This window comes from Dromaius novaehollandiae, chromosome 5 (assembly GCF_036370855.1).
Source record: "Dromaius novaehollandiae isolate bDroNov1 chromosome 5, bDroNov1.hap1, whole genome shotgun sequence".
Classification (NCBI taxonomy): Eukaryota; Metazoa; Chordata; class Aves; order Casuariiformes; family Dromaiidae; genus Dromaius; species Dromaius novaehollandiae.
Genome location: NC_088102.1, coordinates 58816550 through 58840374, shown reverse-complemented (window position 1 = coordinate 58840374; position 23825 = coordinate 58816550). Strand labels below are relative to the sequence as shown.

General features: G+C 42.3%; 1 protein-coding gene across 3 annotated transcripts in view; it reads right to left on the bottom strand.

The window, feature by feature from the left end:
• Positions 1–23825, bottom strand: part of SPON1 (spondin 1) — a 508261-nt gene that overhangs the window by 179559 nt on the left and 304877 nt on the right. For 2 of the 3 annotated variants that reach the window (XM_064512946.1, XM_064512947.1), the window contains one exon: positions 12526–12632. Coding sequence is in view for 1 of the 3 variants with exons in the window: in XM_026104482.2 (XP_025960267.1) it covers positions 12526–12632; positions 19284–19506 (330 nt within the window). In the remaining 2 variants the exon portion in view is untranslated. Of the gene's footprint in view, positions 1–12525; positions 12633–19283; positions 19676–23825 lie in introns of those variants that run through there. The other variant, XM_026104482.2, reaches the window with a different exon arrangement.

The following is a 23825-nucleotide window of genomic DNA, read 5'->3' as shown; positions in this document are numbered from 1 at the left end:
CTTTACAAGTAATAAAACTAGGTTACTAGAAGATTCTCAAAAAAAAGCCAAGAAACCTTGCATAGCCAAAAAATACGACTAATCATATCTGTGCGGCAAATTTAGAAAACATTTATGATTATCTTAATTCTAGGACTTAACACAGTGTGCACGCAGATTTTCTTATCAGGTAGGATTGGTATGTGGGGTAATTTACGCACTGCAGTTTCTTGCTTTATCCCTACATCTGGGATCCTCACAATATCTCATACAGAGAGGCCTGAGCATAAGGACCACCTAGAAGAGGCAATCTGCTGTCCTAGCAACCATTTAAAATAACTCCCTAAAGCTCCCAGAAAGTGTTCTTCTATTATTAATATAAAACAGGTAGCTAATTTTCATAGGAAAGTAGCCTATTGCTCAAGAGAGGTCACACTATAAAACATTTCTCCGTTTTCAGCATTTGTTTGCTACTTTATGTCCTCTCTTCCCTGCTCTATATTCCTTCTCTTTAAAAAGCAGCAGGATAGCTAAAATAGGTCTGAGACAAACAGTCTAAACCAAGCAACATTAGGTATAATTAAGGCTCCCATACAAGCAGAGTCAGCTTGACTCATACAACTGGAATTTCAAAAAAGATTCAAGGAGTTGCAAGTGAACAAAACCCTGATCCTGACACATCATGAATAAACACTGACAATGCCCGAAGGAGCCTCCACCACACCACTGACTGTAGCGAGGTCCATAATCATTAAGAGTTATAAAACAGTTTGAGCACTAAAGCTACTTCTTGCATACTCATGCTTCAGAATGTTTCTTCTGAAAAGAAAGGCAGGGTGAAATGAGCTGCGCCCACCCACAAGGAAGGAGGAGGCCAGGGCAACAACAGGAGCTCCCTCACATGCATGTGAATAATTAGAGTCCGGTTCAATCTGTGAAACAAACATTAGCAGGATGAAGGCTTTTCAATTTACACCTACAGCCTACAAATCAGTCTCCTAGGAGGAGAGTGCCAGAGACTGCAAAATAACCCTGCCCACAGTGACAGTGCAGGGAACAGGGAACAAAACAGTAGCTGTGCAGCACCGGGAACTGCCCCCTGTGCTTAGTGCTATGAAAGCCATTCTCAAGAGACAAACATTACCTTTTGTACAACTGCATTGATAATTTCTTTGCCGTTCTTAATTTATTTTCATTTGAAAATTTATTTCAATACTACTGTTTTTCATAATCAAAACTAACACTGCACAAAAATAGAAAAAAAAGTCCAGCAAATATTGTTTAGGAATTTATTTGGTAAAGTAAGAATATGTTGTACAGAAAGTCCAAGTGGCTACCAGTAATAATAGCTTCTTGAAATATCTTGCCTATACAGTTATTCACTTGTGTATGTAAGTTGATATCAAAAGTGCCTAAGCCAGAAAATTCTGCCTTAGCAGTGCTTGTAGGCTCCACTCATATCCTAACCTTACAGGCTTAAAATAAGCCAAAAAGGATCACGTGAATTTTCAGTTTCTCTCACTCGGCAACTAAAAAGGGAGATCCTGAGAACAGAGGGAAGGCGAGTGGCTAGAAACATGCATTATTAAAAAAGAGAAAAGAGGAGAAAAAAATCTCTGAGGAACATAATTACTTCAAGTAACTTTTCTTTCCCCTTTCAATGCTTGTCGATATGTATATTTATACTGTGGGTAATTCCCAGCAATTTGTCCTTCCACGAAGACTACATGGAGTATGAGTCAAAATCCATTTTAGAAAACAAAACTGTGTAACTATATTGCCAAGTGCTGCATCACCCCAGATGCATCCTTGATTTGGTAGTGCTTGCTTAGTACGTCGAGCTGTCCTGAAGTTATCTGGGATGGAAACACCAGCTGGAGAACTCACCTCCCTCAGGAGTGGGTGAGTGACCAGGGCGAGACCATACCTACTTATGGCTGTTCCCCGGTCCTTCCCTGCTATAGACACACGAAGGTGAGTGGTTGAGGAGGGGACCTGCTTCCCTCAATGCAGGCGCTCTCCTTACAGGAAGGAACATCTCAGACCTAAGAGAGCAAGGCAGGGAGGTAGGAGGCAGAGGAGAAAAACAACCTTATCTCCTGCTTAAACTGAAAGCCAGGTCTCCCTGCCTCCTCTCCTGATTAAGATGACAGCCTTGCACAGGAACCTGGGCAAATTCTGTCAGAGAAGAAGTCAGCATATGAGAAGTCAGCCAAAAGAGCTTGCCTCTTAGAGCAGAGATGGGGGGACTCAAGAAATTACGCCGAACAGAGAGGCAGCTCGCAGGCTGAGAGCGGTTTGAGGGGAACGCAGGAGAACAGGCAGGACTGAATTCAAGCCTCACTGGTGGGACTGCTCACTGGGGCAGTGCCTCACAAGGCCTCAAAATTATACAATTACGCAGCAGAGGAACACCGAGAACCTCTCTGCAAGAGGTTGATGCTAATGGAAAGAAATAACTCCCAGGTGATCATTAACAGATGTCGAAGCATACAGCGAACAGTCTAAGATGAATTCTGGTGAGAGAACTTGGTTCGCCTGTCAAAAGAGGTTCTTCTGTATAAGTACTTTCAAATACAGCTATCCTTACAATCCCAGACTTCGAAAACCAGGGATGAACAAGGATGTTCTGATACTGAAGCAACCCAGCATCATGCTGGGAACAGACCGAGGCCTGGATGAGACAAATGCCTGGAGCTCTGCAGGAGTAGGTCTGGGAGGAAAAGCAATGTTGTACAGCTTTTTTGTTCTTGAACTCCAAACGCTCTCAACGAGGTCAGGTTCAACTACTACAGTTCAACTACTACTACTTAAAATTACTTCCTGGCCTTACTCTGTAGTCTTTGGAAGACAAAAAACAAAAAAACAAAAACAAACAAAAAAGAACCCAACCCAAAAAACAGACAAACAAAAAACCCCCACAAGCGTCCTAATCAGAAACATAGTCTTAAGTAAAGACTAGCACCAAAGCTGAACATCTGATATTTGCTCTTACTGTGTAAAATGAAGAGGTAGATTTTTCTGGTGGTATCAGTCTTTGCCTATCACTCCAAAGTCATCATTACATATTTCCATTCATGATTCCACAGAGTGAAATGAATAAAAACAATCTATGAAGCTATATGAGAATAAACCACTGAAACATCATGCTGAACAGACCAGAATCAAAAAATATGGATACTTCCCTGAATAAAAGAAGATCTTGCACCATTGCTGTTGTAAGAAAAAATGGCAGTATCATTCACTGTTACCTGGATTTATGTCCCATGGTACACAGGAGAGGAATTCTGGACACAGTCTACATTATTCTGATGGAAATACACTGTGATCAGATGACTAATGATCCTGGGTTGTTAGGTCATGAGAAAGAGCTATCTAACCAAAGCAAATAATCAATCACTATTGTTCAGGACAGCAATGGAAGCTGAAACAGTATCCCTCTGCAAACACCGAGAGGTTCCTACCATCATTAGAAAGGGAACAGTTGTGAAGGAGGAGGACTGTCAGGGTAGATTGCATCTAGATCCAAGAAAGGCACATATACAGTCTGGAATAATAAGAGCTAAATGTGTTGTCACTTCAGTAGTGACAAACTGCCTTCTGAATTCAGAAAGTAATTCTCAAGACAACTGGCATAGCGAACAGTGAATTCAGCCTGGTAGCAAGGAATTCAACAGTGAGTTGTGATGAGAAGTGATTTGCCTCACTTGACTGTGAAGCCTGGAGAACTAAAGATCTCTAATTATTGTCTGAAGATGCTAAAGGATTTTCCCTACACCTGCCATTCAAGAACCAGCCAAGCAGGGAAAGTATCAGGCTGCTGCCACAGGATGAAATGTCCTTTCTAAAATTTCTGGCTCAGAGGAGTCACCATCTGAAGAAAGGCTATTTAATACTGGAATAACAATGAGTTAGGTAGCTTACCTTGGCTGGAGGGAATGGATATTTGAAATATGTCCTTTTAGAGTCACTGAGATAGATGTGTCCTCCTAAATGCTGCCTAAGTGGAAGAAAGCACAACTTCCACTGATCGACAAAAAGACAGTTAGCGTGATCGGCACTTCCAGAACTGGTCTTTGGCTCTCAGTGAAGTAACTGCAAATACAAAACTGGCCTCAGGTCTGGACACCAGATCTGTACAGAGAAGCCCCAAAAGGCATCAGATAGTTCCAAGTTCTAAAAAGCCCGTAAGGGGAATCCTAACACTGGTGTGTCTGAAGATGGGAATCTCCATGACTTTCTTCTCTTCAAGTCTTCCCACACAGAGTGGAGGTGATTCATTAAGTGTTAGTGCCAAATTCTAGGACACAATTCTCTAATGAGCCTCTTCAGGAGCCTCTTGGGGCCAGAAAGGCTTGTCATTTAGAACTAATCCAAGAAGTCAAACCATCTAGTAGACATTTTTTAGCAGGAGATTTAACTAGGCATTTCTGATGTCCTACCATGACATAGCCTGGCACTGCAGAGGTAGACTGCAAGGCAGGGCAGAAGTTGGACTCAGGGTAACTTGACTCCTTGGGTCTGAAAAGGAGTCTGGAGTTTTAACTAACATATCCCAATAGGCATGTTTATTTATTTTTTTTTTTTTGGGGGGGGGGGAGTGTTTGTTTGTTTGGAGAGTGGAACTTGAAGCATCAACAAATGAAATATTTGTTTGGGCATGACCCTTTCCTAAACAATATAAACACTTATTATGTGCTGTGACACAAATACCATTTGAAGTCATCCTCAAGAAAGCATTATTCCAGCAGGCAAAGACATAAAAACAAAGAAAACAGTGAATAATTAGGACTAGATTAAACAAAAAAGAAGGCTAAAAACTACATGGCCAGAAGCAATGTTGGTTGGCTATGGCTTTCACAGCCAAGCAAAGAGACCAGAAAAGGGGGAAGAAAGGAGAAGAGAGAAAAAAAAGAAAGCAGAAGAGAAATAAAATAAGACTAAAAAAAATAAAAGTGATGGTAGTGACATATCAAGAAAATGCTTTTGAAAGGCACTCAGGTACATCTAAAATGGAGCTGGCCAAGAGTAAGCTAGGGTTATGCAATCAATTTTCCACCAATGTGTGCACGGCTTATCAAAGGGTAAAAAGAGGTGTCCAGTTTAAGTGCTTACGATACACATATTTAGTGCAAAGGTACATGTAGACAAGTTTTTAAGATGTGAAATTAAGACTTATGAACTTATTCAGACTGGTCCAAGTACCTACGCAGAATGTTCTTATATGTCTCACACTGGAGACTGCACGTACTGTACTAAATGGTGTATACGTACTACAGACCGCTCATAACTCCAATTATCAAAATACATTACTAAAAATACAAATACTGTTTCACTTTCAGATCATATGATCATACAATAATTCACATTAGAAGACACCTCAGGAGGTCTCTAGTCCAATCTCTTGCTCACGGCAGGGTCAGCTGTGAGCTCAGACCAGGCTGCTTTAGCCAGGCAAGTCTTGAAAATCTCCAAGTCTCTCTGGACAACCTGTTGCACCTTGACTGTCTTCATGGGGAAAAAGTGTTTCCTTATCTACAGTCCTAAGCAGTCTTGTTTCAGCTCACATTCATTATCTTTCATTCTCCCACCACACAGTGGAGGAGTCTGGGCCAATTCCAAAAGGCTTTCAAAGAAGGCTTCTTCGCTTGCTTTCTCTTAAACTGCAAAACTATGTGAAAACTTGCAGAGCTGTAAATAGAAGCAAGACTCTCAAGTAAGAATCAGAAACCCAGGTTCATTCGGTAGTGAACTATGTTATGTTGCAAGTAAGTACAATTTCTTGCTTCTTCCCCTCTTGATAAATGTTTTAGTTAGTACTTCAAACATCCACTACATATTGAAGCAGTATTTAGCAATTTCTCATTTTTTCTTATTTCAATGGTTTATGGTTTGAGTAATTAATTTTAGAAGACACAGCAACTATGTGCACAATTATTTGAGGGAGTTTCCTAAAGTGCAAAAAGCCTGCAATTAATACATACAAAAAATGGAAGCTGTTGCATGATAAAGTTTTTTGCCTCACTGATAACCCAAACCAGAACAAAATAAATGGAAAGAAATGGTCAAAAAATCCCTGCATGGTTAGAAACTAGTTGACTTTTTCTGCAGTCTCTTCAGCAGCAAATAATCACAACCACAGAGCTGTTCCCATTCTGCAAGTTCTTGGCACTCATCATACTTTTTTTAATACGGTTCTCTTTTACTGTCCAAAGCAACACTTAATTACCTCTTGAGACTATTTTAACCAGCACCTTGCCCCTACATAGATCAGGTTAAGGATCCTCCAGTGTCACTGGATTTTTGTATTTAGTCTCATTCAAACTGTTCACATTTCCCAATAAACAGCAGAAACAGCTCTGACAAGTTACTACTCTTTTTAGGTCATTTTAGAAGTTGAGCATCAACCGATTCCCAGAGCATCAAGAAATGGAAGTCAAAGAGTTCTAGCAACTGCCTGAAGATTTTCATCAATGACACTCAATTCCACCCCAAATAAAAGGTGAACTAAAGCTTACATTACTGTTATAAAACTCTTTGGTCTATCTAGAATAATATACCCAATGATTCTTGCACAATAATTGTAAGGAGAGACTGTATTTTAGCAGAAATTCAGGAATACTCTTGGAAATGAAAAAGACCATGAGACAAATACAGCATTACATTACAAACTCAGAATTCTAATCTGCCTTCTCAGTCTCCAAATCATATACCTGGCATCTCCTCATCCTTTTATCTTTAACACACTCTTTTACTTCAGGTGTTGGATCATGAATTTAATAACTGTGTACAGCTGTTTCAGATTGATTTATCTCCTAACTGTGAAACTGCTGATCAAAACTTCAGAAAGAAAATTTTCACTTGCAACTGCAAACCCTCTCCCCCCACCCCATTTTTTTGGTACTGCATCTGTCTGTCTTTGAAGCCAATTCACAGAGCCTTGTGCTCTTTTCCGTTTGATAAATGTAAACTAGGTATACATGTGGTGGCCACACAGTCACTAGTTTTAAAGCCGCAGGTAAATAAATATCTTGTCCATTCTTTTCCTTCCTCCTCCTCCCAATTTGTACATCATTTGGGGATCACATCTCCCACTTCTAATGTCCCAGCCCTCCTTCAAGAAAACTTAAGAGTTTTTAAAATTTGAAATTTTAATTAGATAGGAACACTGTGTTTTCATTCACTAGTGTGTGAGGAAGCTTTACTAAGAAAGCTAAACTATATAGTTTTATTATGAACTGGAAATCCATCCCACACGGTTTGCAAGCTATTGGATGATTGAACATTTCACGTCAAAAAGTAGTAAAAACGCATTACTTCCATACGCTTGTGACAGACTCAGCTTCTGTCATAAGATGCTAGGCAAGTAAACGTATAGCAGGCAAACATGAGCAAAATACTAGCAAAGTTCTGAACTCATTTGTTAAACAGAACTGCATCATTTCACACATCTCAGGATAAGTCATTTACTAGTAGCCTAATGTACTCGCATTGGCGTATAAGGTTAAAAAACCCAAATGGTCAAGTGCAACTTGGTAAGTATAGATTTTACTATAAAAAAACTTCAAGAAATAATTGTCTTCTATGCTTTTTTAAAAAATAAAAAAACCTAGCATATAAATACAAGAACTGATAAATCATTAGACATTGCTAGAAGCCTTTTAAGGCTGCTGCTTTCAAAATGAAGTATGTTAAGTACTTTGAAGAGTCTTATAATTCCTATACAATGCCAGAACACAGCAATTGAGGAACTGTCTTTCTAAAAGCTTGGGTAAGCACATCAGGCAGCTAACCAGCATCAAAAAAACACAGATGATCACAAGTCAGCATGTCTTTGAAAACAAAAGCAATGTTTGGCACTATTGTTTCAGTCTCAACCCAGAGGAGGAGGACTCAGAATAAAGGACCACTTAATTTCCTTACTTATCCACTATTACTCCAAGCTTCTTTAAATGTTTTCTTCTTTATTACATACCCCTAGCTTTTATAAATGCCATACTTTTAATGAAAGCTTCACTATCAAATACTGTTCTTGCTTGTGCTCTTACATTGGTTTCACACTAAGTGGTGAGTTCAGTGACAAACTAAGAATTTCCCGATTCACTCTAAAGCAAAAGGCAAGCCCACTTATTTTCCTATCAGCAGAGTAAGAGGACACCTTCAGGAACATTATTGTGCTGAAAGCATTCAGAAGTAAGCTCTCTCAAAAGCAGCGGGTATAACACAAGAATCTATTGGCTGATTATGCCAAAATGAGACAGAGAAGTGACTAATTTTGAGTCTTTATGACTCAAAATACATGAGAAAAAACAGGTCATATCTGCACACAATAGTACACTTCGGCTCTTTAATTGTTAGCTTAAACAAACAAGTACTTAGGAAGTCCACAAATAACACTAATTTGAAAGGAATGGTGAGCACTTTGAAAGCCAGGATTGTAATTCCAAGTTTTCTTGATAAATTGAAAACACAGTCAAGATTATATTTGGTAAGACAAATCCACAACCCTACGCATAGAATAGAATGCACAGACACAAAACGAGGCAGCAGTATGCGCAAGAAAGAACCTAGGTCTTTATCATGGACCACACAAACACTGTGATGCTGCTGCAAGAGAGTCTCGTACATGCAGAATTCTGCACGCAACAAGGGAAGGGATTACGATATCCTTCAGAATTAGTTTCTTGGGATCCTGTACGATCCTATGCGGAGGGGCTCGGGCTGACTGCTGGGCACAGTTCCGGGCAATAAAAGCAAGATTGGACTCTCAGCTTGTCTACAGAAACAGCAACATTAAAAAAAAGCTACAACAAGAAGATAATTTTAATAAGATACAGGGGAATGGGAGAAGGAATAAACAAACTTCAGAATAACTGTCTTCTAAGATATTTTAAAAAATCATTAGTTTAGGAGGATTGTCTGATAAGAGATCAAATGAAAGTGTTAGTAAAGACACAGTTTAGATACTTGGGAAAGCTCCAAGTTTTTCTTTAAACTTTATAGAAAGTATAATACATTGAAGTATTTGAACAGGCTACCTGGATATGTTATGGGTTGTTTTTTTTTTTTTTTAATTGAGGACTTCTTAAGAACAGATCTGGAAAACATCCACCAAGAATTTTCTTGGAATATTTATTCTTCCTCAGAGCAGGATAAATGAGGTTCAGTATGAAATTTCTATTATATTGCATTATTTACTAAACTAAATCTATTACACTTCATATGCATGTTGATTAAAGTGGCCTGTATAGATATTGTTCTGTAGTCAATCAGTGCTTGATTGTTGCCCTTGAGTACAATTTGCCTTTAAATTGCCATCAAACAATTTGCAGACTGTTGCTAAACATTACAAAACAGAAAGATCAGCAGTCTGATGCAGCATGACAACAGTTGGGGATGGCTTATATAGAGAGGCCAAATGGGACATGCTATCCTACGCTTTCATAATGCTGCACGGCACTGGGTTGTACAACTACCACTGGCATAAAAGCCATGTTATTACATCCCTAAACTTCTATGACTTAATTTGGCATCCTTAAGTCCCCAACTATATTCAATTTAGCTATTCAACATACGCTTGCATGTTTGTGGGAAACAATGTGATTTATTTTGAAGCCAAATTGCACCCTGAGTGTGCTCATGAGGACGAAGTAGAAGAAGTTCAGCCACATTAGATAAAGAAACAAACAGTGAAATCAGTTTTCTCAGTGGAAAAACAATTTAGGACTGTGCAGAACCACCTACACTTCTGTAAGGGTCTCTACTTTAGGGCAAATATAAAGGTAACCTAAGGAGTACAGGAGAAAACACCTGTCTAACCAAGAACTCTAGCACCTGTGCTGTTTATAAGATCAAGTCCCTGCAGCTTAATGATTAATGCTCAATGACCACATCTGCTGACTTGCAGGGTCACACAAGAGCAAGTGAGCCACAAGGAAGCTGGGAAAGGCAGAGCAGGTCCCTGCGGGCAAACTCCCGGCAGCCACTTCCCGCGTGCTCACCCCTGGCAAAGTGCTGCAGAGCTCTGCCTGCTGCAGCGTGACCGACCACGGGGAAAAAAAGCTTCTCCTGCCCAAGCGTGCCACGAGGTTGGTATCGGCTCTGGCGATTCTAGTCCATACATGACACCCTGCTACTCTAGCACGTGCTCCCCTAAGATATTTTGAGGCATTGCACTGGTTGATCACTTCAGTGCTCAACAGCTACATAAACCTGACCCCACGACTTTAGCGGGATCTTCACGTGAGCACAAGACATCCATGCAGGTTTCTCCTCAAGAACATCAATGCAAGCCGTATGCCATAATTTGAAAGTGGCCCTCACAGGATTAAAAACATGGTGTTTTATATTGGGCAGGGGTGGGGGGAGGCATATGGGAGTTATTTTGTCAAAGACTGTTAATTTCTTTTCTGTTTATACACAGTCTTGCTAATACGAACAAAATTCTTGGCCCTGTGCAGTGCATTCAGATGTATTACTTCATTTTGGCTGCAAACATGTCTCCTCCTGGTGGCAGAGGTCCATACCGGTAGCCTGAAGTAGCATCTAGTCTCTTGCCATTACTTATCGATTTTTGCTGAGTTCTTTTCCATTAACTAATATATTGAATAATATATTTTCCATTTGAGCACAGAAAATTTGTAACTGTAAATGCCATGCAAATTACTATACAGAGTTTTTCCTTTTTTGGCAAAGCTGTTTTGACACCATTAGCATCTCCACATTGTAATGCAAACACAGTGCACATCTTCGTGCTAAAGATTTTTTGCTCCTCTAGTTCCTAGTACCTAGTCATGATTCAAGAGGTATCAGTATTCATCAGCATAAGCAATCATTAGATACTTAAAATAAAAATCCTAAATCTTGTATTAATACAGGCAGCACTTGCAGGCACTATCTGAATGAACATCTGTTAATTGTGCTAATGTGGGAAGAGCACAGCGAGTACTGTTTGTGCCACAAAAATACAAATTTAGTTATGCAGAAAACCTGAAACTCTCATCTGCCAATTAAAATACTGATTTCAGATTGCAATCCATATAATAAAGCTAATTAAACAATCTTCCCTCCACTGAGATCCATTAGGCTTTTATTTTTTTTTTTAAATCTATTTAGAATTTCCATTTGCCTCCCACTCTGCTGATTTTAAAATTCCTTCGGCAAAGCTTAGCGAGTTTCTCACTTTATTATGAGTTAGAGATGCATCTGGCCATAAAGGCAAAACTCATGCCAAATCTTTCCCATTAGCCATAGCGACAGAGACGTTAACAACCAAAATACAAAAATGAACGCTAACAAATTTCTTTCAAAACTGATGAAACACAACACTTCTACTCCTTAATGTCAGGTGATGCGTTAATGTCAGCTTTTGAGGGTGATTTTTTTCCTTTTGTACTGTCCATTTCAAAGATTTTTCCCAAATAATATTAGGAAAACATGTCATTTTAGGGAAAGTGGAATTATTCCAACAATAAATAAGTTATCACTTACTCTAGATTTTCTTACAAATGTATGAAAAGAAGAAAGAAGTCTCTAAATAGACTAGACAGGATAATAGGACAAATATAGACTGAGTTTGCTCATCATATTTGCTACACGTTAACAACAAAAGACATTTTAAGAAGAGATACTAGGATTAGATTGATTTCCACCTCCATGTAGCTTATCAGAATTAATATCTTTCAGTATTTCTCTTGAAAATATGGAGGTTATTCCTAGTGGTAAGTGAAATTTTTTTCTACATATCATTATTAAAATTAGCACCCCCTCAATAATACTACCCATCCTATAAACTATAACTAGTAAATCTAAATAATAATATTTCTAAGTTCAGAAAGTCAGACAACTAGAAAAACAGTACCTTCTCTGAGAATCTTGGACAACGAACCTATGTAATTTCTATCCACTTTCATAATGACAATGTGTATTCTCAGTTTTGTCCAGAATTCTTTCAGCAATATGCTCTTGAAATAGCTGAAAATACTATTTTGTGAATCATAACTCTGGATTCTGATCCTTTTTATTATGACAAACAGCTTTTCATCCCACTCAATTTGTTTGTTAAGTAATAATGAGCATCTTTAAGAGAGCAGAATCTAATTTATGACTGATAAAATAATCATTACAGTTGTGGAAAGCACACTTCTCAGAGGCATAATCTACATTTGAACGGCCAAAAATATCTAGATAAAGAAATGCAGTGCAAAAAAACAGAAGATTTGGATAAAACCATTCGCATATTAGCTTTGATTAACAGAAATTCAGGCGTCCTAAGCTCCAATTCAGCAAATCATTTATGCTCACGTTTAACTGTAAGAATGAGAGAAGATGAGTTGAAGTCAAGATACAAATGCCTTAACCTCTTGAAGAGGTTGCATGGAATATAAAATATAGTACGCTGCTCTCACATCACCACCACCAACATCCACAAATATTTATTCTTACTCAAGCATATTCTGCATTATGCTGTGCAAATAATGGCTCCCTTTGAGTGAAGCACACAGTAAGGCAAAGTCCTAGACTCTGGCTCAGAGAAAGATCTCTCACCTGAAATGTTCCTGCATGGTCGTCTTCTTTGTCACCTTCTTTACCCTCCTTGAGGGCAATCAATGTGAATCCTCGAAAGTAAGCAGGAGTGGCAGCAGAAAGTGTCACTGAGATATAAAATAGAAACAATTAAATAAATAAAGGAAACATGGTATCAATTGTGAGATCAGCCACGCGCACATCACTTCACAGTTTGGTTTGAAAGGTGTGCTCTGAAGTGGCATTAACAAAAGCTAGAGCGCTAACAACATGGAGTAGGGCCAGCCAGAATACAAAAAAAATCAGCTCAAGTTTCCACATAGACCGCGAAGCATTGGCAGAGTTTTAATGTGAGATATCTCAGCTATTTTCACCCTAATTTTTTTTTTTTTTTTTTGAGGCAGACTGCTAACCTGCTCAACTCTACAGGAATTTTTGACACGAAGGAACATCTCCCAAAGCATTTGGCTTCAGCTTTGGTCCCACTCTGAGCACAGACCAGGATCTAGCCAGCAGCACAGAGAAAGTTTCCAGAGCTGTAAAGGTAGATTCCTGCGTGACCTGCTCCAGCTGAGCCACGCTCTACGCAGCGCCCCAGCCGACAGAGACGGCAGCTCTAAAGCCATCATGCCACTCTCTCAACCTCAGGGCAGAACTGGACACACAGTTTAACTCGTGGCTAAAACTGTCCTCTAAAATTGTGCCACCAGCGGTGATTGCCAAATCACACATCAGCCACACATGCCAATCACCAGCCCAGCAAAAACACCCTTCTCACTTCAGCCCTATCCGTGAAGCCTTCACTGACTGCAGCCGCCAACAGAGAACACCACAATGCTGGCTAAGCCAGTTTTACTATTCTCCGCGTCAGGGCTGTGTCCCTAATTTTCAGATAACGCAAGAGACTTTGGCATGATGTTGCTATTTGCCACCATGACTGTAGTACCCACACACCACCACATCAGCGGCGCTTGGGATACGCGCCAGCCGTGACTTTTTCGGGGCTGTCAGAGAGGTGGCATGGAGCAGAGTTTTGAGGCAGGACTCAGTTCAGCACCTTTAAAACTCCCCAACTTTTTCAATACCTTATAGGAATTCCAGGCTGCAACAGAGTTAAGTTTCAGGGAAAATTACTTCTTTCTGAATAAAAGGAAATCAGTCAGAAAAACAGACTAATACTTTAAAGTGGCTTTTACTTTAAGCATGCTGCAGACTGTGTGGCTTGTAGTACGCTGTACTGTCACACTCTCCGACCCCAACTGGCACAATAAAAACCGAAGACCACCCAGAGCTTTAGCGAGCCAACTGCAGCTTCCAGTGCTGCTCCACAGAAGAGCATTCCCAGGAGACTCCCTCTCAACAGACAGGCAACGAAGGGTTGAAATGCAATACTAAAAGTGACAGATAGCCCTTAAAAAGTATGGATTCCAGAATGTGCTCAGAGCTCATCTGGAGCATATGGAGCTCTCTCTGATCTAGAAATTCAACAGCGGAAAAATATAAAATAGGATATTTGACGATTTCTAACATTATGTAGCTATATTTGGATCTGAAAACATGGGTTCTGTGCAAATACACATAACTTCTTTCAGCTGTTCATGGAGAGAGGTGGATTGGACAGGTATGCAAAAGATTAAAATGTGAAATGAAAGTACCATGTTTAGACCAAGGAGAGTTAATATTATCTGCAAATACATGAACAAATACAGGGTATTGATGAGCATACCAGCAAGTCCCACAACTATCACAATTTTCAGCATACTTTTCTCTTCACTTCATAGAACCTGATTATGCAGTCAAACCTTCTCATTTTGGGGGAGAAAATATTTTCACATTTACATACATAAACTGAGTAGTAGCATAATAGGATTAAAATTTCTAATTACTTTTCGAGTATTGCTCCAATTTATTAGTTCATTATCTCCCTATTATTAGCCCAATTTTGCAAACTCCTGCAGCTCCATCTAAATAAAAATCCAGGGCCAGCCTCTCAGTGGCAGTAATTGTGAATAGCACTGATGAACTCAATGAGGATGAACCCATTACATTCCCTTGAAGACTGGTTCCTAGAAGCTAATTCCCATAAAAATCTTCTACAGGCAACAATTTTTTCCATATATTAAATCTAATTCAGAAGTCTGAATCACTATGAATAAGAGGTTACACCAGGAATACTTAGATGTTGATGTAAGCACAAAAATCCAGCTATGAACTGACTCAACAGGTCTCCTTATTTTCCTCACAAATTTACAGATCAAACCAAAGCAGTTTAAAAATCCTAAACAAAACACCTACTACTAAACAGAGGATATCTGAAATGCTAAAAATTCATCAGCAAAAAGGGAGGAAGAGAATTCCAGCAGCTGACTCATAGTTTTTGAATGTCTGGGGTTAGCAATACTCCTGCTGTGGTTACACAGTCGCTTTAACCCAGAACAAATCCCTGCTCCCACCAAAGTGCGCAAGCCTGCCCTCCCCCTTGCCCAGCTCCCACAGAGCAGCACACGCAGCTGGGCTGTCAGCTGAACCAGGGAGCAGATCCAGCTGCAAAGCAAAACAAAACCAAAAAACCAAGAGGGGAGTTCAGCCAGGTCCCTTCCCGGGGCGGGTTCCTGGCGCGGCCTCGGGGACACTCGCAGGGACACCACGACCTGAGGGAGAGGAAGGCTGGGCGGCAGCCCCCAGCCGCTGCGCAGACCCACGCTGGATTTCAGTGCCCGTGCAACCTCAGCTCAGGGACACTCTGGTCACCCCTGAGCTGGGCCAGAACAAACGCTAACACTTGAGCTGAAAATATTTGTCAGTTCTCTGCACTATCCAGTGCGCTAAGATAACGCTGCATTGCAACTTTTCATTTGAAGAACACACAAACCCAGCGCCTCGCTACGGAGATGGTAGTTACCAGCTCTAAACTGATTTTTCTATCCAGAACAAGGAGGCTTGGGGCCCACGTGGAGTGGGAAACTGCCAGGTTACATCTGGATTTTCACAAGAGATAGCGACTTCTTGTTGCGTAAGAGTAAGAAGTTGTTCTTCTTGGACTAAGCTCTATTTGTGCCATTTTAAAGAGCAGCTGAGTACTGGTTACACAACGTCCACATTAATTACTGCTCATTGAGTAATACGGACCTCCAGTAAAGGCCAGTTAAATCTCAGCGCAAGTCTCAAACAAAGATAAAGACTGTGCTTTAAAAGGAAGATTACTCCTCAACAGTTACTTTTGTCCCTTTCCATCGCCCCGGCAAATCTCCGGCTGCCGTGTAAGGTACGCTTCCTCACGCACCTTCGGCACACCCTCCTCCTCCCCGGTGGAGAGCACCATCGGAGCAATTGCTGCTTGGCTTCAGGCAGGAAACCTGGCTTTCCACGTCCTATGTAACATCACATCTTATGTTGGACATCGCACAGGTATCAACAAACGCACTTCTGTTGTCTAGGCTATCAGTAATTTGTGAAGTGTGAGAGGTGTTAAAGCATGTACAGAACAAGAGTTTCTTTATACATTACAGAAAAAGATGTTTGTATGTTTTCCAGAACAAAGAAATGGAAAGATTAAATATTACTCAGAAGAGAAGTTCCCAAACCAAAGCAAATGAAGCGCATAACATGAACTGTGCTGGTCGCAGAAAACATAGGTTACGAAGGTAAACAGACTTACAAGTGAAAACTCCATTAAAAATAGAAACTGCATCCATGGAGAAGGAATATTTAACAGGATTATACTGGTCATATCCTTACTGTCTTCAGCAAAAAAACAATTTCAGGATATCGTGGAAGAAACTATTTGCATTTCGTGTTATCATGAGAAATAGACATACTACTAAGTTTTAAAACTCATATATATTTTTAAGAGGATAAATCTACTCCTTTTTCATGGAAATCTCATGCAATTACTAATCTAGCTGTACAGATCAGTGAAGGTAGAACTGACTACTTTCAAAGGTCATGATGCAGCAACACTTCCGAAGCCTAAGTCCCAATTTCGCCCTTGGAAAGCGAGGGAAGCCTTGTCACTTCAGCAGAAGCAAGAGCAGCCCGTCATGGCCTAAGTGAGCCAGCAGCTGCAGGGGACCCCGACCCCAGGACGACACCCTGGCACCGTCCGCACCGGGCTGCCAGTCCCGCGAGGGCAGCGGCTGCGGAGAGGAGGCAGGCGCAGGCTCTGCCCCGGCAGGCTGCAGCACCGAGGTCTCCAAAGCGGATGTCAGAGCTCGGTCACGTCCCCTCCCCAGGGGAAACCCCCAAGCCCGAGGCCACTAGGCCTCCTCAGCCCTGCTGCTACTTCATTCTTAGATGCCTGAGATAAGAGAAAACGTCCTTGTTCACTGCTGCTAGCGCTGGGAGGAGGGGAGGTGCGTATCCATTCAGAGAGAGACCGCTCAGCGCTCAGGGCCTTTTTCTCCTCCTATGGCTCCAGACGGGTGGGAGGCAAGACTCCCCTACGCCCAGACCCTCCCAGCGACCTCCCCTGCGGGCAAACAGATCCTGGCTGAACTAAAGGTCAGTCTGCGCAGGAAGGGCCTGAGAGCTTTCCAAAGGCGTAGGGCAGCTGTGAACTGTGCCTCCCGGCTCCCACGCCACCGGCGCGCTGCAGTGCTTCCTCTGGTCGCTGCGGCTTGGGGTCCTGCACGGGTGCCATGTCAACCAGCGATCAGGAAAGCCACAGATGTAAACGGACGCATCTATACCATCAATTTGATGGAGCACCGATCTTGTTTGTAGAGCTAATTCCTGTGTCATCCACCTTGCATAAAAACTAGTTTATTCCAGGAGCCTGCTAGGGAGTGTGCCATGGACCCAGACAGCATTAAATCAGACAGGGGTTATGGGAACAGGCGCATTTGGCTCCAACTCAGTTGAGGTTGTGAGAATCTTCTGCAGTGTTGTACAAGATTAAAAAAACAAAAAGGCTTGCCATAACCCCACAGTTTTTTTTTTTAATTAGTTGGATTTTCTCTACTATTATATAAAACAGAAGTATAGTTCTGATTGTGCTGTGGAATTTCCATTGAAAATGACCTCTTAAAACTTTCTGTAAAGCCATCAGCGTTAACTATCACTATGGATAACCTATTTGTTACTGGAGGATTTACTTACATTCTTTCTATCATTCAGAAAGTGTCCTTAAAGGACCATTTACATAAGCTTAGGTGCCACCTGAATACTTTCATCTTAAATACCAAAAACCTGGACAAGTATTTTGGTCTACCTTTTAACTTTTTATTGTTACCTGTAATTTTCTCATTTCTAAGAAGCTACAATATACTAATATGATTATTTTATTAATTGAGCTCTAAAAACCACAGCCTAATATATCTGCAAAATTAGTTCTGCTAATTCATCTGGGAGATTTTCCCCAGTAGATTTCCATCTAATAGAAACTTCTTTGGTAGATGACTGAAAATATCCTATGATACTTCCAGAGATAACTCATGAAATTCTTTAAGAACATTCACATGTTTATCACTGTCAAAGAACTCAGCACTTGTCTCTATCCTACCTCGAACACATATCGAGCTGACATGCAACATGAAGCCTTTCAGACTCAATGTGCTAATTTTAACGCCTGGAACAGTTAACTTATTTGTGGGGAAGGTATATTTCCTCACACCACATTAAAATACACAAATTACTGAGATAAAATTTAATCATAAAAATTATGCAAAGTTACAGCCTGATGCTCAAAGCAGGTTTTGACCAGATTTTTTTAAATCTTTAAGATAATGATTATAGGTATACTTTTCCCCAACTATACCAGAATTTCCATGTTCATGTAAAGAGAAAGCATTGTTCTTTATACTGAATCTAATAAAGGTTAGGACACATACTCAGGAGAAAAGCTCTCAACATTTCTTTTCCCAAAGGAGGGTTTCTCCAAGACACCATTCATTTCGCTTATAAAAGAGAATGATCATTTTTAAGTACCATACCCAATTTCTTTCCAAAGTACTTTGGAAATACAAAGTTAACAGCATATTCTAAGAAGGTTTATTTCCAAGAAGCATTATATGCCGAAGCAAACAAAGTGACTAAAGACTGCCCTTACCTATTAACTAGAAAAACAAGCTGAGATGTGCTTTGGAAGTTGAAGTTGATTTCAAGGACTGCATGTGAAAAGCTCAGTAGAGAGTGAATGCCTCCATCTCTTATTTACAGTGGTCATTAGCACCGTCTCTGCCTCTTTCCTGTTTGCACCATCTGTTCATTCCCCCAGAAAAAAAGGAGGAACAGGGGATAAACATAAGTGGAAAATGTGGGAAGCTGGCAGCCTCCTGCATCACTGTTTGCCCATATGCTAACTCAATATATTAAAATTCGTATTTCAGGGCAAGCACAGTTACCTCTGTATTTCCTCTCCTTTCCACTGGATGTTAGGGCTTCCAGCCACTCTGCTGTATTTAACGGGGCAGGAAGAAATCCCACAGAGCCAGGTGAACAGGAGGAAGAGCACGTTTCTGGTGCCGCACCAACTTGCGATCCGGCGCTGGCACTCAACCAGCGGCAAGAATTTACAAAAGACAGCGGAAATCCCTTTTGGTATCAAGCTAATATTTGGGAGTGAAGTGATACTGTGCAACCCAACTCCCTCTCACTTGTCATGGAAGCATCCCCAAGGAAGCAACGCGTGGGGGTACATCACCCTGCCTCAGCCCACGGTGTCACACACACACACACCCCCAAAGGGATACAGAGGCGATGGGCAGAGGCGCTTCAGAGTTTCCCTGACACTTGTTCTGACCACCCTGATTATTTCTGCAAGTAGAGCACGGCCAACTTACCCCGATAGCTGTTCCCAGGCTTGTAAAACTCCGGATCGCCTTCCACCCTGAGGCTGAATTCATTGTACCCTTCCCTCCTGGTGCCCTGGGCTCGCAGGATGCGGCTGCAGTACCCCTCCGACTTGGCGGCTTTCTCCAGGGTTTCATCGGGAAACCCCCTGGCCACCAAGGGGAAAGTCAGCGCCAGGAGCCGCAGGACGAAGGGGCGCAGGCACAGCCCCATCCTCGGGCTCGGCGCAACTTTCCGCGGTGGCGGCGGGGGGCGGCGGTGTCCGCGCCCCGGGAGAGCGGCGGCGGCGGCGGGGCGGCGCGGCCAGGTCGGAGGCAGCGGCTCGGCGGCTGCCGGGGAGCGGAGGGAGGGAGGCGGGGAGGGAGGGGAGAGCGGGGCGGGGAGGCGGCGAGGGAGGGAGGGAGGGAGCGAGCAGGGGCGGGCGGACGGGGCCTGATCTTGCCCAGATGCCGGAGCGACGCGCTGTTTTGTCTCAGCGCGGGGAGCGGCGGCTGCTCAGCGCAGCGCAGCACAGCCCGGAGCCCCCGCCGTGCGAACGCGCTGCCCGCCGAGGCCCCGCCGCAGGGGGGGGGGGGGGGGGCGGCGGCGGCAGGGGAGGGCAGGGCTCCGCGGCGCTCCGCGTTACCCCCCCCCGCAACCTTTCCCCCAAGCACCGGCGCTGTAAACGTTACCGAGTACCTCGGGGCGGATGGAGCAAGATAACCGCGCACTCCCTCAGCAGGCAAGAAACAGCAGGCGGGGGGGGGGGCTTGGGTGCGAGTTTCACTAGCATTATTTACCCCCCCCCCAAGAAAAAAAAAAAAAAAGAAAAAAAGAAAAAGGGATGTAGAGAGGGGGATAGGCCAGAAACACGAGATGCGTTTCTGCACCAACCTGCAGCTGTGTGCATCAGGGGTGCGCGCTACATGAGCCCCCACACACTAGACAGCTCTGCGCACGGTCCCGCTACGCGAACACAGGAGGTCTGTTCAGACCTTCAGAAAAACTAAGCAGACGTTCACAGGAGACAGCAGGTCTCATTATTTTCATTTTATACACGGAACAGAGGCACGATGACACTGAATGACTTATCTAACCCCCCAAAAGAAGTTTACAGCAGTGAAATTATGTGAACCTAGGCCCCCCGAGTCCCTATCTCCAGTGTTTGACACAAAAACACTGCCCTCCTCCGCCCCCCTCCACCTCGGAGGTGAAAGTCGGAAAGGTTTGTCTCATATCAGCACCTGAATACTTCAGAGTGCCAGATGTGGGAGAGGGCACAAAGCCTTTTCTAACCTAAACCACTTTCAGAGTGCAGCAGACCAGTGAATATGACCATGTTTAGACACAAACTACATGCAAATCTGGGAAATGACAAGCAGCCTGAAGCCCTTGTGGTAGCTACTGACGGATTTACTAGGATCAGATTCTAATTTTTGGATTCCAAACTCACCTCCGGAAGCTATTCAGCAAGAATCTGGAGTTGGGTGCCAAACGCCAAGGTCTGTGAGGATGACAAACCTTCTGTATTAGAAAGGTTACCTTCTGAAAGCTTCACCACTGTAAGCTTGCTTCTATCCTAGTCTCCTGCAAATACAGAGCTATCGACAGTGTCTATCCACGTGCTTCTGAAGAGGTGGCGGTCAGAGCCTTTGTAAGCTGACTGCTGCGGCTTCCCCCGCTGAGAGAGGGGTTACGCTGCGAGTGAGGAGAAGTGCTCTTCCCAGGACAAGTTGCTTTCTCTAGTCCTCACATCCTGTTAAATGCAGCAGAAACGGCAATCGTAGTCTGCCAGGCTGTCCCCCCCTCCACTCTGCCCTTCCCCTCCCCTGCTACATCCAGGTCATTTGTTCCACAAAAACAAGGTTCACCTTATCCAGGTTCCTCAGTCAAATTTATCAGTGAAGGCAGGCAGACCAATATGCAACTAAAAGCAACAAGACAACTAGCATAAAATGCCTGCAAGTTTGCCTCATTCTCCATAGTCGACTTTTCATTTCTTTTGCTGAGACCGACTGAAAAGCAGTTACGTGATTGAAGCGTTCACGGCAGGAGCCGCACGCAGTCGGTACAGTCCCCGTTTGTTCAGAGCCAGCACCCCGGGCTCTCCCTCAGCGCTCCTCGGAGGAAGGATCTCACTCGGAGCACAGTCCTCCTCCGCAGCCATTCACTTTTTACATAGTACCAAACTAATTCCAAGTGAATTAGCTCATCAGCATCTATTAACTCTTTAAACTTACAAAACCTCCTCTGTCTGTTACTTTTTTCCTCCCTGAATTGGCCTGGCCCTTTTCTGCTACTTTCTTTCTCTTGTTCAAAAGCTAAGCTGATGGAAAGTTTCCTGGGTAAGTATAAGTACAGTCTGTCTTGTTAAAAGTGAAGGCTTCAACTTTAGCAATTGATACAGATAAATTAACTTGCACTGCCTACAGCCATGAAACGAGTACTTTGTAGCAGAGACGTTTCAGAATATGGGCAATGTCATTAAGCATGGGCATCCTTAGGGTTTTCTATTTGTTCTACTAATTAGTGTGTGTTTGCCTGGCGCATCCAGCATGATGCATCAGTCAAAAGACACATGCAAACTGACAAATCCAACCATCCATGGCAAATTTAACAGAGAAAGCTTCGTATCTTAGAGACTGCAGTGCGGCTTTTCTTTGTGCACTGAGATGAATAAAGTTGCTGTCCATGACTATTACACATGACATAATTACTGGGGTAATATTGCATTTGGTGGAGCTATAATGGTTGGAGAAAAACTTCTCTCTCTCCTCAAGTGGGCTTTCCTCACACATGAACATTTCACAGGATTTACAGTCTTTCCTACTTTTTGCATTCTCTGAGAAGGAGCTCATTTTAAAAGACTAGCCCTGCATTGACTGGAAGGTATCTTAGGTGGTGTTTTACATGTTTTCTTTTTTCCCTCTCCTTCAGCTTTTATGATTTCAAATAACTATTTGAAGTTTACAATTACCTGCAAGGAGACATGTGCAATGCAATGCTTTGCTATGCAACACCTGATTTTAAGGCCCCTAGTCTTCAGAGTAAAACAGCCCAAGTTAAACATCTAAACTGATTATAAAGTTATTAGACCCCTTAGAAGAGTCAGCTCATGGAGCAGAGGCCAACAAAGCTATCCAGTATGAAACACCAAGGTGACAGGCACCCTAAGTTTCAGGGCATCAAGTGCCTGATTGCCTAACAGCTGCAGGATTCACCTCCCCCAATGCAGGAGTTGGAAGCTTAAGTCTAGCTTTAAAATAAATGTATAATACAATAACATATAACAATATCAGAGGGACAACTCTTTCAAAGATGACAGGTGAGAACGATGCCTACACTTTTACACAAGATTGCTGATTACGGTATCCAACTAGGTCTGTCAGAGACACTGGTTTCAATCCCTTATTCAGCTTGCAGGTGTTCAAAGCCTCATCTCTCACTCGCCAGGAAACTGCTCTAACCATGAAGCTATAAGCCTTGCGGAAGCACCCTCTGTCCCTCAAGGAGGTGTTAGATTTCTAAAATTTAATTGAAGATCAAATGAACAGCAAGGGAGAAGAGGGGAAAGTGAGCATGCCCTATCAGTTCAGATGCGTATTCTTGAGACCGAGATCTAGGGTGAGTTCCCTTCCTCAAAAAGGCATTATTTTTACTGAGATCAATAGCTATTCAGTATTTAGGTGTACACTACCACTGGAAGTTTGCAGTAAGTTCATTCTGAATGCTGCTACCACATTAGATGTTGGTTGTAGATCTTTTCCCCACATTAGAAAAATTCTTAGCTGCTCATCACTGTCAAGACAGAGCATACAGAGGATATTGCTGCCTGAACAGCAATTCAGCCAAAGGAACAGTACATTGGATAACTACCAAATGACACGAAGAGCCAGTCCACAATAAAACCTTTGGTGCCTATGAGGATAAGCTGGCGACCTCATGATTGCATTTTCAAATGTGTCTATCCCATTTTAGACCTTTATGTCTTATGGTAGATCTAGCTATTGGCCTGATGTGCATTTCTAGCTCCCCTTTTCCCCCTCTAGCAGTCACGTTCAGTCACATTTGTTGCATAAGATGGGTTTTTTTTCCATTAACTTAGAGAGAAGAACAATCGTGTTATCACTAAAAGCCCTCTGTCTACCACAGGAATAGGATTTTTGTAATAACGATCCTGAAGTCCCATGCTGTCTCTGAAGACTGTTTAGAATGAGATCTGGAGGTATCTGTTGCCCTACCAGACAAGAAAAATGGCTTGGGAGACACTTTAACCAATTTCTTATGGCCCTGTAGCACTGCTCTCAACTGCCTCTCTCCTGAGAGTTGAAAAGGTGAAAAGTAACGACAGCAAGGGTTTGCAGGGGTCTGCGCACCATTTATACCGCTGTCAGCCAATACAATGCATCGCCAATATTAAACTTCCAGCAGCTCAATTACATTTGTCTGTTTAGTCGTGCATATCAGAAGCGTATTTTTTGCACTGACAGTACAGAGAGTTTTCATCTCTAATACATTTTATAGAAATATTTTATAGAAATATTCTCATTGAC